The following is an 18618-nucleotide window of genomic DNA, read 5'->3' as shown; positions in this document are numbered from 1 at the left end:
CACAATTTATTTCTGAAGTAGCATTGACAGGACAAAAATAAAATAAAACTACAATTATAGATACCAATATATGAAGGGTCTTGTTAACAAGTGTCCCGGGGACACGAAAAGTAGACCCAAATTTTTTATTTGAAAACACAAGACATTTTTTATTAAATTTAATGCAGTTTTTATGGAAATTAATGCACTTCTTTTAACTGTTTGACCTATTTTCAAGACACTCCTTTATTTCAATTCCAATATCCAGCACTTTTGGCATTTGTCATATACAAATATCTCGAGGACACAACAATTGCACGAATTATAACTAAGATCATTCCAATAAAATAAATTAAATATATCTTTTAAGAACAGAACCAAAAAGATGACATGAGGAACTTAGCATTAATGGGAAAAACTACAAATGCAAGACTGATGTTAGAGGAGGATAAGTTACCAAAATATTTGATATACATGTTGCATACTTCTTCTTTTCTACTTCTAAATCTGAAAATTCAGTCAAATAAAGAAACTAAACCCCAAGCAAAGAATCATGCCAATTTCAAATCATACCTGAGGGAGAAATGTAGGGAAATTAGTTAAAAGTTCTCTTGTTAAGATTTCGAAAGTCCAGTGTAGCTTCAGCAACAACAGGGTCTAAAAGTTCACTGCAATCAAACATTGGAAGAGTGATTTTCAAATACGATTTATCATATGATATGCCATCATAAATAGAGAATAATTGTTAGATGAAATCATAATTTCTTGTTTTCCCCATAAATAACTTATTGTGAAAGAAGGACTACAAACATCTTTACCAGCTCAAACATGAATGAATGAATAGGGTCTTTTAATTCGATGGACTCCTCTCCTCTTCAGGTGGGAAATTCTCCAAAACTGGTTTAAGACATTGGCCAATCACTTTAAAAACATTACCATTCTTGGGATTTTCAATCTGGGCCCCATTAGAAAAAACAGTTTTAACTATGAAACGGCCCAGTCCATCTAGATCTCAATTTACCAGGAAAAAAATGTAGTCTAGTTTTATACAAAAGAACCTTTTGTGAAGGATTAACAATTCCTTTGAGTACAAATAATATTAACATTAAAAACATATCATATACAATGACACGGGGAGGACTAGTCAATCAACTAGATGCCCTTTTTTCTTCCAAAACAGCACACCTTTTCTGCTCCCTTATCGACAAAAATATGCAATCCTGCCTTTAGGCAATAGAAATATTATCCTTTATTCGATGAAAAGCGACAAATACAAGACCCTTGTGAGTAAAAAGGTATACATCTTATGTAGAGGGTAGAAAATTAAGATAAAAATTACCATTTGTTTTGCTGAATTCGAGCAGCCCGAGCACCCTTGACAACATTGCGGTCAGATCTAGCGTTTTTGCTATTATCTAAGTCACCAAATATATATTTCATAAAAGGAACAAATAAAGAACAGAAGACGGGTAGTAATTAAAAGGAAAAACAAATAAGTATTTGAAGACCAAAATCAAAATATTAAAGGACTGGAGGTACAATGAAATCTTGTCTAACCTTTGAGAGAGGTTTTGTGGATGTTATGAGATGATTTAGAAGCATACTGAGTCTTATGGGCCTTGTTGAGCAATTGATATTGTTGAAGGCTCAAATGTAGTTTTTCTACAAATTTAAATTAAATTCATTAAATCACAATTAAATACAAATTGAGAGAATGAATATAATATCCAAAATTCATAGAACAACTATGTAATTTTAAGCATTCATCACACCTCCCAACCAACTTTATTGCTAGAACCTAGCAATTAGGGTGACTAAAATAAAATCAAAAAGCAAAATAAAAGCAACAACTCTAAACCACTTCTGCAAGAAATCACGATTGAATTTAGCACATGCAACAAGCCCTTAATCCAAAAGGTTACCCCTCGTGGACGAGTAAAAGTCTCGTGAGGGTTTCCAAAGATGTTACCCACAAACATCCAAAAATTTCTTTACTGATGGGATTTCTTTCATTCTCATGCCAAAGTTAAAGAACCAGCCATGAATTTCACAACCTTAACAAGATAATCAAAGTTCAAGACGCTAGCAGCAAATACAGATATCTCATGACATTCAAAATTTGGAGTGTGTGAAAAAAGTTTAGCAAACACAGACACAACCTTAGCCTTAAAGTGAAATATAACCCAAATCTCTTTTTGAAACATGCTTCGACTCAAATCTCATAAGTTATTGCACTCAACAAATAAATCACTCAGAATATGGTGCAAAAATTGCTCTCAATATATGCGAGTAGAACAATGTAAATCAAAGGCAAAATATCCCGCATACTAATTTTTTTGAAAAACGCTAATATGAAAGAATAAATAAATAGTCTAATGAATGGAATATCAAATACGGGTGTGTTTGGTAACGTTTACGTTTTCAGTTTATATTTACAAAAATTTTATAAACTGGTTTTTGTTTATTTTTAAAAAAACATAAACTACAAACGCGTTTGGTAATTGACAAAATGTTTAAAAAAATTTAAAAATATAAAAAAGAGTGAGAAATGACATGTGGTGGGTGGTGGTGGTGGTGGTGGGTAGCTGGTGGTGGTGGGTGGTGGCGGGTGGGTGGTGGTGGTGGGTGGGTGGGTGACGGTGGCGGGTGGTAGTGAGTGGGAGGTGGTGGTGGCCGGTGGTGGCAGGTGGTTGGCGGATGGCGGGTGGTGGTGGGTGGCGGGTGGTGAGTGGCCGATGGCGGGTGGTGGTGGTGGGTGGGTGGGTGACGGTGGCGGGTGGTGGCGGCAGTGGGTGGTGGCGGGTGGGTGACGATGGCGGGTGATGGATGGTAGCGAGTGGGTGGTGGCGGCGGTGGCGGCGGCGGGTGGTGGGTGGTGGTAGTAAGTGGGTGGCGGATGGCGGGTAGGTGGCGTGTGGTGGTGGTGGTGGTGGGTGGGAGGGTGACGGTGGCGGGTGGTAGGTGGTAACGAGTAGGTGGTGGTGGTGGTGGTGGTGGCGAGTGGGTGAGTGATGGTGGCGGGTGGTAAGTGGTAGCGAGTGGGTGGTGGTGGTGGTGGTGGTGGTGGTGGGTGGTGGGTGGTGGGTGGTGGTGGCAGGTGGGTGGCGGGTGGGTAGCGGGTGGCTGGTGGTGGCAGGTGGTGGCGGGTGGCTAGTGGTGGCAGGTGGGTAGTGAGTGGTGGTGGCAAGTAAGTGGCGGGTGGTGGTGGCGGTGGGCGGTGAAGGTAGTGGCAGGTGATGGGTGGTGGCGGGTGGATGACAGGTGGGTGGTGGCGGTGGTGGTGGTGGTGGTGGTGGTGGTGGTGGCGAGCGGTGAGTGGTGGTGGCGAGTGGGTGGCAGGTTGGTGGGTGGTGGTAACAGGTGGGTGGTGAGTGGTGAGTGGTGGTGGCAGGTGGTGGTGGAGGGTGGTGGGTGGTGGTGGCAGAAGACTGTGGTGAAAAATGGTGGCGGGTGGTGGCTAATGTTGGGTGATAAAAAAAAAAAAACTGAAAACAAAAAATGAAAACACATTTTTGGCCAAATTTATAAACTGAGACCACTGATTTATAAATCAAAAATTTTACCAAACAAGTTTTTATTTGAGTTTTTAAAATTTTTGTAAATATAAACAGAAAATTGAAAACGTAAGTGTTATCAAACGGCACCGAATTAAAATTTCTAGAGATATTACCCACAAACGTCAAAAAATTTGTTTACTCAAAGGATTTCTTTCGTTCTCATGTTAATGTTAAAGAACAAGTCATGAATTTCACAATCTTAACAAAATAATCAATCAAAGTTCAAGACACTAGCAGCAAGTAAAGATATCTCATTACATTCAGAATTTGGAGTGTGTGAAAAAGTTTAGCCAACACAGACACAACCTTAGCCTTAAAGTGAAATATAACCCAAATCTCTTTCTGAAACATGCTTCGACTCAAATCTCACCAGTTATTGCATTCAACAAATAAATCACTCAGAATATGGTGTGAAAATTACTCTCAATATATGCGAGTAAAATAATGTAAATCAAAGGCAAAATATCCCGCATACTAATTTTTTGGAAAAACGCTATAATGAAAGAATAAATAAATAGTCTCATGAATGGAATACCATATACTGAGAATTAAAATTACCATACCATCACGCCTATCCATCATGTTCACTTGTAAACTATACCACTCTCAAGATCAAATAGGACTTTTATTTGGTTGTAATGTTTGGGTCGAGGAATTACGAAAAAATAATAAAAACGCAAAGTTGAATAAAAAAATGAATGTCTGAGACATTATTGGCATAAAAATAAGCTCTAATCTGAGAGATTATTGGCATAAAAATAAACACAGTTAGAGCATTATTCCAAATGTTTTGCTCTTTTTGTTACTTTTTTTTTTTTGTCTTTTTCAACTTCCTCCTGCTTTTTTTTTTCTTTTCGTTTTGCCCCCCCCCCCTCGTTGAACACAATTTATTTCTTCTTTTTTTTCCACCTTCTCTCATTTTTTTACTTTTTTTTTTCCAAACAAATTTGCCATTGCCAAACTCAACTTACGCAACATATCTACAAAATTGAAGAGAAAGTATGGGTTGTGGGGTTAAACAAAGAAAGGCTAACATAAAGGCTCAAATTGGTTTCTAATGAAGTATTCATGATCTCAAGGGAATAAAAGTATGGTAACAAATTGATTTATCCTCAACATTCAACCAAAATTAAGAAACATATCTACAAAATTGAAGAGAAAGTATGGGTTGTGGGGTTAAACAAAGAAAGGCTAACATAAAGGCTCAAATTGGTTTCTAATGAAGTAATAATAAAGGAAAGAAAAATAAATAAAAGGCTCAATGAAACAAAGATGGCCTAAAATCATCTCTCAATTCATGATCTCAAGGGAATAAAAGTATGGTAACAAATTGATTTATCCTCAACATTCAACCAAAATTAAGAAATAATGAGACTAAACAACAAATTAATGCGCTTCCAAAGAAAATTAAGAGCAGATGTATCACAACCCTCCAATAAAAGATTAGCACAAAACTCGTAGGCTCAAAAGTCTCCACTATCATTCTTCAAGATTTTCAAGTCATATCCACTTATCAACTAAAAATCATATTCATGTGGCTAAAGTGCAGTGCAATGATTTCCAAATACGAACACATGGAATACTTTAACAAAGTAGCTAACATATCAAACTTCAACACAATTTCTTGAGTTAAAGCAATAAAATACTACAAGTATGCCGAATTACTCAATGCACAGAACAAAAGATTACCGTGCGCACTTTTTTTTTTTTTTTTTTAAACAAAACAACTAACTCATTGTAGCAAGCAACATATAAATTCTTCTCAAGATAAGTATTTTCTCCCCCCAACCTGAACGATGCATTGTCCTCGAGGGAGTAAAAGTATGATAACAAATTGATTTATTCTAAGCATTCAACCAAAAATCAAAAAAATAATGAGACTAAACAATAAATTAATGCGTTTCCAAAGAAAAATTAAGAGTAGATGTATAATAACTCTCCAATAAATGATTGGCACAAAACTCACAGGGTTAAAAGTCTCTACTATCATTCTTCAAGATTTTCAAGTCATATCCACTTATCAACTAAAAATCATATTCATGTGGCAGAAGTGTAGTGCAATGATTTCCAAATATGAACACATGGAATGCTGTAACAAAGTAGCTAGCATATCAAACTTCAACACAATTCTCGAGTTAAAGCAATAAATACCACACGTATGCCCAATCACCCAATGTATTTACCATGAGCACTAACTTTTTTTTTTTAAAAAACAAAACAACTAACTCATAGCAACAAGCAAATATATAAATTCTTCTCAAAATAAGTATTTTCTGCCCCCAACCTAAACGATGCATTGTCCTGAATGTAAAAAATAAAATCAAAAAGTATAAGAGATTACCTTAACTGATTAACCATGTCTATATGTGTCATTGCCCGCAAGGGGTTAGCGCCAAAAACACAAAGGAAAAAAAAAAATACAAACGAAAAACTAACTGCTCCTAAAAGTAAAATTATTTTGAATAATATGCACAAACCGGTTCCTCAAAATAATTCTGATCAATTATTCTGAACAACTTTTTGAATGAAGTAAAGGAAGTTGGAATTGTCAATCTCTAATTATCTAAAAACTACGAAAAGTGAATTTTTGGTTTCTATAACCCGTCACAACAAATGAAACACAAAATTCCAACAAAATTTCCACAAAAGAAAAGATAAAATTGCATATGATAATATATGTATTAGCAGTTCGCTCTTTGCATGTTTTTTCCACATGAAACTATAAACAAAGTTTTTTTTTTTTTTCCATTTCTTATTTCCTTCTCATACAAGATCCGCAAGATGCTTATCAAATATAGCTCCAATTATTGGAAAGGAATTTCCAAACCTCACACATATGTGGGAACACTGTAGCAATCAAAGTCAAATACTACATAGTATCAATATAAATAAATTATATATAACCACGTATATCAATATAAGCAATTGTCCTATTTTTGTTTCATCGTAGAGTAACAGAAAAATGCGTCATTTCAATACATTATGTAAACAAAAACATAGACGAACTACTCAATTCTCAATTCAACAGGACACCCAATTTTCAAACAACACAATTCAAATAATTTTGGTTGAAACTTATATTAAATTGTATGAATCGAATCGTGCATCATACAATTCTAACACCATACTAATTGGAACATGTAGAAGCCGTGTCAACAGAATAATTTTGATCTTTTACTCATGAAATACGATATCCATTTCCAAGAAATTGTAGCAATGTACGTGAATTTATTCTTGAGTGACAACTGAGATTAGAAATTACCTGGTTGTCAACTCTGTCAGCTGGTGCAGGAGGCAAGACGAGATCTGCTTCCAGATCGAGTTGAAGATATGCGGGCACGCCCATCACCTTCTATCTCCATGCCCATGTCAACTTCCAAAGAATGACGCTTTGCATCACAACATCAAAAAGGATAAATGAAAAAAATAAAAACCAAAAAAAACCTACGCCCAATTTAGTCTCCATTTCCAAGCAATGGCAGCAATGTAAGTGAAGGAATTCTTGAGTGATAACTAAGACTACCTGGTTGTTGACACACTGTTCAGTTGAGGAATTCTTTAGTCTTCATCACTTGTGTTACTACTCGCTGCTTAGTTGCTAGTGAATAAAAAAAGGTCTACATTTATCTCCCAAAAAACACGTGAATTTATTATATATAGCCCAACAGACATCAATTATGTAGCAACTACCACCAATAAACTACTAACTTAACCCTATTCTTGTTTTTTCTTTTGTTTTTCTTTTTTTTTTTGGTTAAGTATGAAAGCCAATTTGTAGACATAAGCAGTAACTCAAAAATAAAATACTACTCATGCCAATTAGTTTCTCAATTTTCTCTTGACCCCAGGCTCTAAGGATTTGCAAAGCACACAAATTTCTATCCTAAAATGCCAATTGTTGAGGTTTAATTGTTCTACACGCTAGGCGTAAGCTCTCTTTTAGAGGGGGTATTGCCTTTGGCATGTCATGAACTTCATTGTAAATCCTCTTTTATGGCAATAAAACACTTACCCCTTAAAAAGCATAGCATGACGAACAATGCCTATGCGCCACAGAAGCTGAGAAAAGGAAAACTAACAAATATCAACTATATTCAATATTGGAAATGGAAAGAAAATAATTCTTCCAGGATATGGTTGAATTCTTTTGGATATCACAACTGTAAACATTTTGATTTAGTCAATACTATAGAATAGGAAAGTTTATTAGGATCAAAATTAGTAGCTAAATAATAGCTAATCAGTCCTCAGAATCAGTAGCTAATTAGTAGCTAATCAATTCCTAATTTTATGCCTTGTATCTCCTATAAATAGAGGTGCTATGTACATTGTTTAAATATGAGAATAAGAAATATTGTTCTTTCTAGCTTTCATGGTATCAAAGCTGAGGACTTATTCTCTGACCCTTCTGAGGTAATCCTAGAACCAGCAAGCTGTCCTTCACCATATCAGAAACCACATCTGAATCCACTGTTACCGTTTCACCGAAAAACATTGAGAAACATGTCTCCAACATTGATTCTCACTCGGTGCAAATCACCAGCATTAAACTCAACGGTGATAATTTCTTGCGTTGGTTTCAGTCTATCCAGATGTACATTCGGGGGCATCTGATCACATGACTTCTTTCTCTTCTTTATTCAATACTTATTTATTTTATTCTGAAAGTGAAAGAGTTAGGATTGCTGATGGCAATTTCTCACCCATTGTAGGAAAAGTTCAAATAAAAATTTTACAAAATATTACTCTTCACTCTGTCCTTCATGTTCCTAAACTGACCCGCAAGTTGTTGTTTGCCAGTAAATTATCCAAAAACTCTCACTTTCGTGTTGTTTTCTTTGACTCTCATCGTGAATTTCAGGACCGAAACTTGGGGAGGTTGATTGGCAGTGCTAGAATGGTCAATGCTCTTTACAACTTTGATGATGACATATCCAGCAATAAAACAACTCAAGGCTATGGTTGTAGTATTAGTTCACTTTCGGCTCGCGAGCAAATAATGCTTTGGCATTTTAGACTAGGACATCCTAGTTTTTCATATCTTAAACATTTGTTTCCTAACTTGTTTAAAAATTTGGATTGCTCATCTTTTCAATGTGAAAGTTGTTATTTATCTAAAAGTCATCGAACTACTTATCTTACAAAACCCTACCGTGCCTCTAAACCATTCTACTTAATTCATAGTGATGTGGGGTTTCTCCAAGGTTACCACCATGACTGGTGTAAAGTGGTTTGTAACTTTTATAGATGATCACACTTGGCTTTGCTAGGTTTATTTGATGAAAGACAAATTTGAAGTAAAAAACGTGTTTCAAGATTTTTACAAAATGATTGACAATCAATTTCATTCAAAAATTAGTATTTTTCAAGCTGATAATGGAAAAGAGTACTTCAATGAATATCTAGGGAATTTTTTTGGGAAAAAGGTATTTTTCATCAATCTATATGTCGTGACACTCCTCAACAAAATGGTATTGCCGAAAGAAAAAATAAGCATTTACTGGAAGTAGCCTGAACCATAATGTTCTCTATGTATGTTCCCAAATATCTATGGAGAGATGCCATTTTGACAGCCTCTTATTTAATTAACAGAATGCCTACTCGGGTTTTGCAATATGTCACACCCCTAGAATATTTCAAAAAAAACCTTTCTTGATTGCAGAATTAATTCAGATTTGCCTTCAAAAATTTTTTGCTATACTATTTTCGTTCACATACCCAGCCAAATTCGATCCACACTTGATCTTAGAGCAGAAAAATATGTTTTCATCGGGTATGCTCCAAACAAAAGAGGCTACAAGTGCTATAATCCTCAAACAAAAACATTTGGGTGATTATGGATGTCTCCTTTCTTGAAACTCAATCCTATTTTACCAAAAATTCTCTTCAAGGGGAGAAAAAGAAAAAGGAAGAAAATTTTTGGCAAACAACTTCGGATCTCTTACCAAATCCTATTCGATCTCCATACCTTGTTTTCTGAAAAACGAGAACAGAAACAGGGTATTGAAGATATGTAGAACGAAGGAAATCCCAGTCCAACTTCTCCAAACATAGAAGGCTCACAAGCAGGGGGAGAAATACTACAATTGGAGCAAACTGTTTCCGAACCTGAGTTTTTGGTTTATGCTCGGAAAAATACTCAAAGAAAAAGTAAAGACTAGCCAACTACTCTACCACAAAGCCAATCAGAATCTCTTAAAAAAGGTCCCTCGAGTAGTTCAGGTATTCCTAATCTGGTTCCTCCATCATCTGTCTCTACTTCATCTCCATTTCCTTTAGCGGTTTTACCTAATGTTATACCCACAGATTGTGATCTTCCTCTAGCCATTAGGAAAGGAATTCGAAAATGTACCCAACATTCCATTGCGAAATATTTATCTTATGACAAACTTTCCAAAAGTCATAGAGCATTTACTTCAAAAATATCTAACCTGTTTGTTCCTAGAATTATTAAGGAAGCCTTGGATGATCCTAATTGGAAATCAACAGTTATGGAAGAGATGAATGATCTAGAAAAGAACGGTACTTGGAAGTTAGTGAATCTGCCTAAGGACAAAAAGACAGTAGGTCGGTGACATCCAGCATCCAGCCACTGTCCTAAATAGTAGGGACTCCTGGTCTTGGATTGGTTACCCACTGTCTTTGGGTTGGTGACATCTTTCCATTCATTTAGAGGCCCTATGGCTCCTAAAGACAAGGATAGGGCCATAAAATCACCATTTCTTCTACGCAGAATTTAAAAAGCGTACACTAGACATTACACTAGAAAATAAATCTTTACCTTCATGGATTCAATCTCTGCCATAGCTAATCCTTTTTGGTAAAGAGCTTCCGCTAATTGGTCACGTGCTGTCTCCATCTTCTTCTTCATTTTCTGTTAATAACAGAGAAAAAAGTAATATAAGCTTCCATTACTTTATAATATGAACCAGTCAGGCAAACAACAAAACAAACTCAGAGGGAGAACATCTGCAAGTGCCTCACTCCACAGCTAGATGTCAGTTCATTACATGTTTTTATTGGTAGCACTCAAAAGTTTGAAACCACAATTATAGAGAACTAAGATCGTGCCTTCCTCGTACCATTCCATAGAAAAGAAGATAATACCTCAGTAGTTCAGTTTCCTGAGGATTTTGAGTGAGAAGAAAAGACACTGGAAACATAGATACAAACCTCAGCCCCCTCATCTTCTGGATCACTTTTGAAAGAAAAGTACTTCGCTAATTCATCTGTGTCAACACTACCAATCACCTCATCTGCTGCCTCTATAATCTGCGAGTAGCACTTTGTAAGAACAACCAAGTGGAATAGTAAATAATAATAATAATTTTATAATACTACTAATAAAAAGTAGTAAAAAGATAGAACTAAATATTTTAATTTTTTGCTGGGATGATAACGGTACTATCATCAATTATATACATTGCAGATTTAGAATAAGCGTGCAAGCAATATAAGCAAATCATTTTTTTTTTAAACAGTTCAATTTTCTATAAGGATGTGCTTGGATCTTGAATGTGTACCAATTTGTGGGGGGAAAAGAAGAGGGAGGGAAATCCCTACGAAAATCAAAGATTTCAAACACAGGCTAAAGGATAAGTTATAATACAACAGAGGCCCCCTAATTATTATTTTTCTGTACAATCTGTTCATCATACCATTTTAGGTTTGATTCTAAGTAGGGTAGGGATAGGTGACAAGATGATGAAAAGATTTCAAATAACACCAGATGGAAAAGTAAGAAAGATAATAGTCAGAAAAGATAGCAAGGGCTGCAAAACCTTTCACTAGGAGAGAGCTATTAAGATTACCATTACATTCATGATGGTGAAGAAGACCTCCTGGTGTATAGAAACGCAGCACAGAAGAGGGCTTGCCAAGTGGCAGCCTCTGCTGATTCTGACAGTGATGGCCATTACAAGACCTAACCAAAGACTGGAGGCATGGGTAATGGAGTACACTAAATGTGCTCCCAGGTACAGAGGATGTACAAAGCATGACTGCATCCCCTGAGGATAGGGAATCCCATGCACCAGTGAGACGCAACTCTCTCTCTCTCTCTCTCTCTCACACACACACACACACAGAGATTGGCCACCTCAAGGTCAAGGTGTGAGTCTTGAAAAGGGAATACACCATGGAAAACTCTTGGCTCTAACCAACAAGCCATATAAACCCAAAGAGCCCATGAATAGGTGATGCGTTCCGCATCAATAGGTCATGTCATGATTGAGTAGGTTAGGTCACGACCTATGTTACGTGGGTAAGGATCTCAGGTGTACGATGTGTAGATGGACATTCACCCATAAGCATATTTAATAATCAAACTCATATTATGCATAAAATGCTATATGACATCTGTGAATCTGCCTAAGGACAAAAAGACAGTAGGGTGCCAATGGGTATTTACAGTGAAGTGCAAAGCTGATGGTAGCGTGGAAAGATATAAGGTGAGACTCGTGGCAAAAAGGTTTACACAAACCCTCGGGATTGACTACCAAGAAGCCTTTGCTCCAGTTGTCAAGATGAACTTAATTCGGGTTTTACTGTCACTAGCAGTTAATTCCAGCTGGCCTCAACATCAATTAAATGTAAAAAATGCATTCTTAAATGGAAATCTAGAAGAAGTCTATATGAACCTACCTCCAGGTTTTGAAAAGAAGTTTGGTATAGATAAAGTCTGCAAATTAAACAAGTCTCTATACGGCCTCAAACAATCCCCAAGGGCGTGGTTTGAACGCTTTGGGAAGGTTGTAAAAAACCTTGGATACAGTTAAAGCCAAGCAGACCATACTATGTTCTATAAACACTCAAGAGAAGGTAAAGTAGCTTTTTTTGTCCTTCTTGGTTGGAGGGACATCAACTGCAGGCAAGGTAAGTTCACCATCAGCTACCCATTCTTTAACCAGAGCCTCAACATTCTCAAGGCTACAAGGACATAGATTTCTGTCCTCATAACTCTTTCTCTTCCGAAAGGACGTCGCCTATCCTTGCGAGTGGCTTCCTCCTGCAGAGGTTACCGCAGCAACTCTGCTACAGCAAGGGTAGCGGTGACTGTCACGAGATCTGTGCAAGGGACCAGTGGTACTGAGGTTCTTAGCGGCCTCAATCAAGGCTGAAATGGTAGGCAGATTATGATTCACCAAGAAAATTTTGTAGTCGCGTATGGCACCCCTCCACACATATGCTGACTAAATGGGCCGCATCCACTGGTTCATGACAGTCAATAGCCTTATCTTGGAACCGCTTAACATAGTCCAATATATCTTCGCCCTCCTTTTGGACATCTCGCCCAAGGGTGAGGGTTGTAACTTTCTCTTGGACTTGGAAGAACTTCGTGTGGAACTTGTTCACCATCTCCTCCCAACTCTCGATCGAGTTGGGAGCCAAATTCACATACCAGCTGCAAGTTCACTCCAGAGAGTGGTCACGGCCATGGACACCAAGAGTTTCAATGAACCTCACCACCTGTTCTCTGGCATTGCCTTGTTTCCCATCAAACTTAATAAACTTGGGCACTATATCCCCAGTTGGGTATGGCATGGTCAATATCTCCTGAGAGTATGGGGCCCTCACATCTGAGTCGGGGAGAGATGGGAATTGCTTCTTGCTACGCTCTTGCTCGAGCATAACTTGTACATCGGCTAGAGAAAAAAAGTGAGTGGGCCGGAATGGTCTAGTCTGCTCCTGGGTAGCTGAACCAGCGACCGCACCGTTCGCCTAAAGTACCACCGGTGGCACCTGGATCGGAGCCCGAACGTCAGGGAACAGGTTAGGCACTGGGTTTGGGACTACTACGGGCAGAGGTGCTTGCGCTGGAGCTGGTCGAGAAGCCATGGCCATGACAACCTCTGTGAGAGTTTGCAAAGCTGCCAGGATCTCCCTCTGCAAATCCTGGAGTGACTGAACTGCCTCAATCACAACACTGTGGTCACGGTCCTCCGTATGTGCTGCTCCGCCATTTGAAGAACCTTGTTGAACTTCATCCTCTGCCATTTTTCCCAGTGAGGTGTGTAAACCATTGCGGCTATGAACCATCAACAAAGCAGCCTTCCCAGCGGAGTCGCTAGAAATGTAAAGGGGTTCGAGGTTAGAGAAGGTGATTAGTGAAGAAAAACTATGTTAATGGTCCAAGAATGGTGGAAGTGGCTTGAAAATGAGCAGCAGCAACTGTCTGGAAGTTGGAGAGTGTGCAGCTGGGTGAGGGTGAAGCAAGTAGCTCAAGAATAAATGTATGGCAGTGCCAAAATAGGCAGCATCTCCCCCAAATCCCAAAAATCCCTCTTGTTGAACCTTGGGAAATGGGTCCTATTTATAAGCTTTTCCTTGGTACCAAGAGCACACCAAGTGGCCAAATAGAGAGAGGACACGTGTCTTAGAGAATCACATGGAATATTCTGCCTTGAGCCACCAGGCTGAACGTGCCACGTGTCCTTCTACATGTGCAATGTACTATCTGTTTGCCTCCGCAACTACCTTTTCGAGCCTCAGCAAGTGTAGTTGCGACGGAAGTGTTTGGCACTGCAACTACCTCTTGAGCCTCAACAAGTGCAGTTGCAACGGGAGCGTTTGCTGCTGCACTTGCCTTCTCAGCTCGAACCTCAGCAAGTGCACTTGCAGCAGTAAACCTTGCTGCTGCACTTGCCTTCTCAGTTCTACTTAGCCACTGCATGCATTCTCAGCACTCCATTAGTCTGCTATCGACTATGTTTGTGCTCACTGCAGCGAAGCCTTCACCCTTAGCCACCTAACCACAAGCTCCCCAGCTTCCCAGGGCGAAGGCCACAGCCAAGCCTGCTATCAGCCGTGTTGTTCCTTAGTACCAACGCCAAGGGGCTTCCTTAGTCCTGCCTGTGCGACTAAGGCAGGTCTATGACCTGGGTAATGGAAAGGGAGTCCCTTATGCTCGGGCTACCCTGCTCCCATCGTTACGGATGGCCACGGTAAACTGGTACCCTGGGCCTGCCATCAGCTCCTACCAGTAAGTTTTGGGGCCTGCTATCAGTGCCAAGTTAAATAAATTTTGGGGCCTGTTGCCCTGGGCTAGTAATGCCTTGGGGCCTGCTATCAGCGCCAGGCATTACCCTCTACTTGCAAAGGGAAAGCTTTTCCCATAAGCTGCTATCACCTTGGCAGGATGTTCCCTCCGCAAGTTGGTTGCAGCGACAGTAGTTGCTGCAGTAGTCATTTCCCGTGGCAAGTTCAAATGGCATAACTAACAATATTGGAGATGGCAGCGCCGACAAAGTGCTTATGCAACTTGGGCGCCTCTGCAACTTGGTTGTTTCGGTTCTCTCCTTCCCTCAGCAACTCCATGTGGCAACGGAACCGAGAATACTAGGAATGGCGACGCTAAGACAAAGTGCCTCCGCAACTTGGTCGTCACAACTGTCGCCTCTGCAACTTAGTTGCTTCGGCTTTCTCTTTCCCTCGTCAACTTTGGATGACGGCGGAGCCAAAGATATTAGGAATGGTGGTGCTGAGGCAAAGTACCTCAGCAACTTCCCCGCTGCATGTATTCCCTCTACAACTCATGTGTTCCCGCTGCAACTTGACTTGGTCATTTTCCATCGTGGAGTCTGTTTGGACCCATGGCGGGTCGGACCTACTCCGGCCCACTGTTGGCCCACTTCCCTTAGACTTTAGCCCATGCTCCTTTCTCATTCCTGGTCGCCTCTTTGGGGCGACCTCAGTACTTAGGCCCATACTTCATTGGGGGTTTAATTTCTGACCCTCTACAATTGCCCCCTACCCCCGTGGGGGACACGTTCCTGGTTTCCCGCGTGTGCATGACGCCAGCAAGTAACCCAAGGGTTGCATCGGCTCTTAAAAGGATTACCCTCTTGACTGACGGGTCATAATGGGCCTAGGGAAGTGTGTCGACGCCCTTTTGCTACTTTCTTTATAAATAGCGCCTTGGGTCCACTAGTCCCCCACTTTCGCCCAAACACACTTTCTGTCTCCTTGTCTTCTTTTCCTTGTCCTCACTTTCCAAAGTCTTCTTTACTTTTCTTTATACTTCCTTATGGCCCGCACAAGGTTTCTACCCGACAGGGCTGACCCACCCTCTACTGAGTGGAGGAGGAGGGCCTCATACTTCGGAAGGCTAGCTGACCCTTTCTGGAAGGCCGTTGACTCCTTCGTTCCTGATGCCCTTCCTTTGGGGGAGCCTCTGCTTCCTTTTAGTGAGGCTGCTTTGGATGATGCTGACATGGTGAACCCAGTTTCTGTGCTGAGGTTTCACGTGGAGCGTGGTGACTTTCCCCATTCATACATCTACTATCGCACTCACTCAAGCCCTTCAACAGGCTGGTCCCTCTGGGTTGATGACATCATTGTAGATGGTGGGTTCGAGCAGCAATTACGGGATGTTCGTCTCTACAATGCCGTTTCGATTTCGAGAGTGTTATCAGTGCGCAAAGTACAGACCAACACTGATATGGTTGTCTCTCGCTGGAGCCGTGACGCTCACACTTTTTCTTTGGCATGGAGGGAGATAACTCTAACCCTCGAAGATGTTGCCGTCCTTCTACGCTTGAGCACTCGTGGAGATCACCCCTTCGATCCAGCGTCCCTAACTCCTGCAAAAGAAGTTTCTGTCACTGCCCTCCAAGGAGCCTTTCGAGAGGCGCAGAAGTATGGCTCTTGGTCTGATCTTAGGACAGGGGAACTACTTCAGGAGAGGCCCAAGAGGGACAAAACCTCTTATCTTTCTGGCTGAAGCATTTCTTCAAGGACCTGCAACCAGTTATGACCGACATCACAAAGGAGAGTCGCAACTTCGCAGTTGGGCCAGGCTACCGCAGTGACTTGTACTTGGCCGCCTACGTCAGTTACTTCATTTTTTTTTTTTTTTTGTTCCCCCCAACAACCCTACTAAGAGTATTAACCCTTTCGTGTTCCCTTTGGTTATCAAACTTTGCAGCGGCAACCAAATCCCTCTGGCCCCCCTCTTCTTGGGGAACTTATACTTCCGCCTTGATCTCATCCATTCGGACATAGAGCGATCCATGGGCCCACTATGATGTGTAGAGCTTTGTACACACTCAGTTCCTGTTCTAGATGCAAAAGGTCGACCTGTTAAGAGGCAAGTGCGCCACTCCCTTCCTCCCTCGCATCTCTCGGTGGTCTGGTCAAGGCACAAACAGACCTTTTGCAGATTATGAAGACCGCATGGAGGAATGTGTGTTCCGCCCTTTCACTCAGCTTCTTTCAGGCATTTATGTGGTTCCAATCTATTTTTCCGAGGCTCGCCATGTTGATTTCTCCCTCAACAGTGTCCAGGCCAACTCCCTTCTTATTTGCTGCTATGATACGCCCCGGATTTCTACCCTTGTGGAACGAGGAGGGCATGTCCAGCGTCATCTATTAACCGGACAGGGTCCCTGAGCAGTTCGGCATGGATCAAGGCGTCCCACATGCCCCTCCGCTTCAGACTGATTACCACCAGAGCTTTCAGCGATTTGCCCGTGATTATACCGCTCTACTTGTGGAGGGCTTAGGCTTCATGGAGCTTCCCTCACTTGGAAGAGAGGGCGCCTTTACTCTCAATAAAAGGTTGTTCTGGCACCGCAAACTCAATTGTTTCTTCAACTTTTGCAACAGTGCTCCCGTAGTCCCTGCGATGGAACCCATCCCGCAACCTGACTTTTATCTCTTCGTCTGCCCTCTGGCCGAGGGAGACAGACCAGTATATTCTGTCGCTTCAAGCTTCTATCCCTAACTACCGTGGAGAAGCCTCACCCGTTTGGAGCAAATTGCTCCCCCTCAAGTCCGCACGACAGTTACAGACGACCCGCTCCAGACTAAGGGCAGCCCAAGAGGCAGCAGCATTGGTTGCCGAGGCACGTGCCTCACCAAATAAGAAGAGACTCCGAAACGTATCCATGCTTAGAAAATATTTTGCATTGCTTCCTTGGACTTCTTACATTTACTTTGGTAATCACATAACCTTTTTTCTTTTCAGGGCCCACCGGCCATGCCACCGACCCCGGAGGTTCTTCTACTGCCATCGGACTTTCCTCAGATTCAGACGACGACAATGACGACGACCTTCCCACTGCTACAAGCGTCACAAGGTTCAGGACCCGCAGGGCAGTACTTCCAGATGTTTAAAGAAGAACCAAGTTCTAGGGCCGCACCAACTACTGAGGCTGAGCCAGTTGTGGAGGCTGCAGAAAATGAAGTTCCCCCTGCTGTGGAAGTTGTTGCGGGCGGCCTAGTTGCTGAGGGTGCAGAGCCTCCAAACCCCGCTGATTCTGTGCACTCCGACCGTTCCTCTGTCGGCGGAGATGATTTTTTCCCCGAGACCCCAAGGAAAGATACCAGCATGAGAGAGCCACTGGAAGTCGCACCACCTCCCTTTGGAGCTGCATCTAGTGGTTCCTCCCAGTCCACTAAGTCTCCATTGGTTCAGCAGACCCCACTTCCGAACGCCCAAGTGGCGAAGAAGAGTGCAAGTGTAGCGGCTCCTTCCACTGTTCCTACTGTGACCCTTCAAAATTTGGACCGACTTGTAGAGATAACTGTCACTTTAGCCACCCACACTGTTACTGCTGTCACTAGGACCTCTAACCCAGTTGCTTTGGCAATCTCTCAACAGCTGGCAGACTTGTACCCCACTCACTTTTCGGAAGTGCCAACTGACCTTGGGGTATCCCAAGATTTTTATACTATGATGGATACAACTACTATTCCAGATCTGAACGTTGAAGACTACCAGATGGATAACCTCTTTTCGGAGGCGACATGACGGTGTAGGCAGCTTCAGTCTTTCTCGCGAGGCTAGTTCACCCGGTCGCCAACGCTGCATCTACCTATTCCAATGCCGCTGGGCAATCAATTTCAGGAGAAGTGCGTCGTCCTCAAACCCTTGGTTGCTCCACTAGTCTCCCTCCAGTGATTGAAGCTACCGGGGGTGTGAGGAAGTCCCCTCAGCCCTCAGAGAAAATTTCTTTTCTAAGTTACTGGGTCTCCTCCGCAGCTGCTTCCACTCTAGCCCCGCATCCAGGCGCTGCACCCCGGCACCTTTCCTATCTTTAAACGTTCCTGGATCTATGGCGCAAACAACACTTCTGGAGTC

At 41.3% G+C, this 18618-nt stretch overlaps 1 protein-coding gene across 10 annotated transcripts in view; it reads right to left on the bottom strand.

Annotated features, from left to right (window-relative positions):
• Positions 1–552: 552 nt before the first annotated feature.
• Positions 553–18618, bottom strand: part of LOC114273602 (uncharacterized) — a 50109-nt gene continuing 32043 nt past the window's right edge. Inside the window, exons 1-6 of one of the 10 annotated variants that reach the window (XR_014335605.1) lie at positions 11348–12064; positions 10710–10808; positions 10318–10410; positions 1537–1641; positions 1319–1394; positions 553–647 (exon numbers count right to left, since the gene is read on the bottom strand). Coding sequence is in view for 6 of the 10 variants with exons in the window: in XM_082878569.1 (XP_082734695.1) it covers positions 6815–6925; positions 10318–10410; positions 10710–10808; positions 11348–11542 (498 nt within the window). In the remaining 4 variants the exon portion in view is untranslated. Of the gene's footprint in view, positions 648–1318; positions 1395–1536; positions 1642–6798; positions 6926–7059; positions 7154–10317; positions 10411–10709; positions 10821–11347; positions 12080–18618 lie in introns of those variants that run through there. The other 9 variants (XR_014335606.1, XR_014335604.1, XR_014335603.1 and 6 more) reach the window with 9 other exon arrangements.

The sequence above is a fragment of the Camellia sinensis genome, chromosome 7 (genome assembly GCF_055761805.1).
Source record: "Camellia sinensis isolate YWXY chromosome 7, ASM5576180v1, whole genome shotgun sequence".
Classification (NCBI taxonomy): Eukaryota; Viridiplantae; Streptophyta; class Magnoliopsida; order Ericales; family Theaceae; genus Camellia; species Camellia sinensis.
This window is presented reverse-complemented; position numbering and strand designations above follow the sequence as displayed.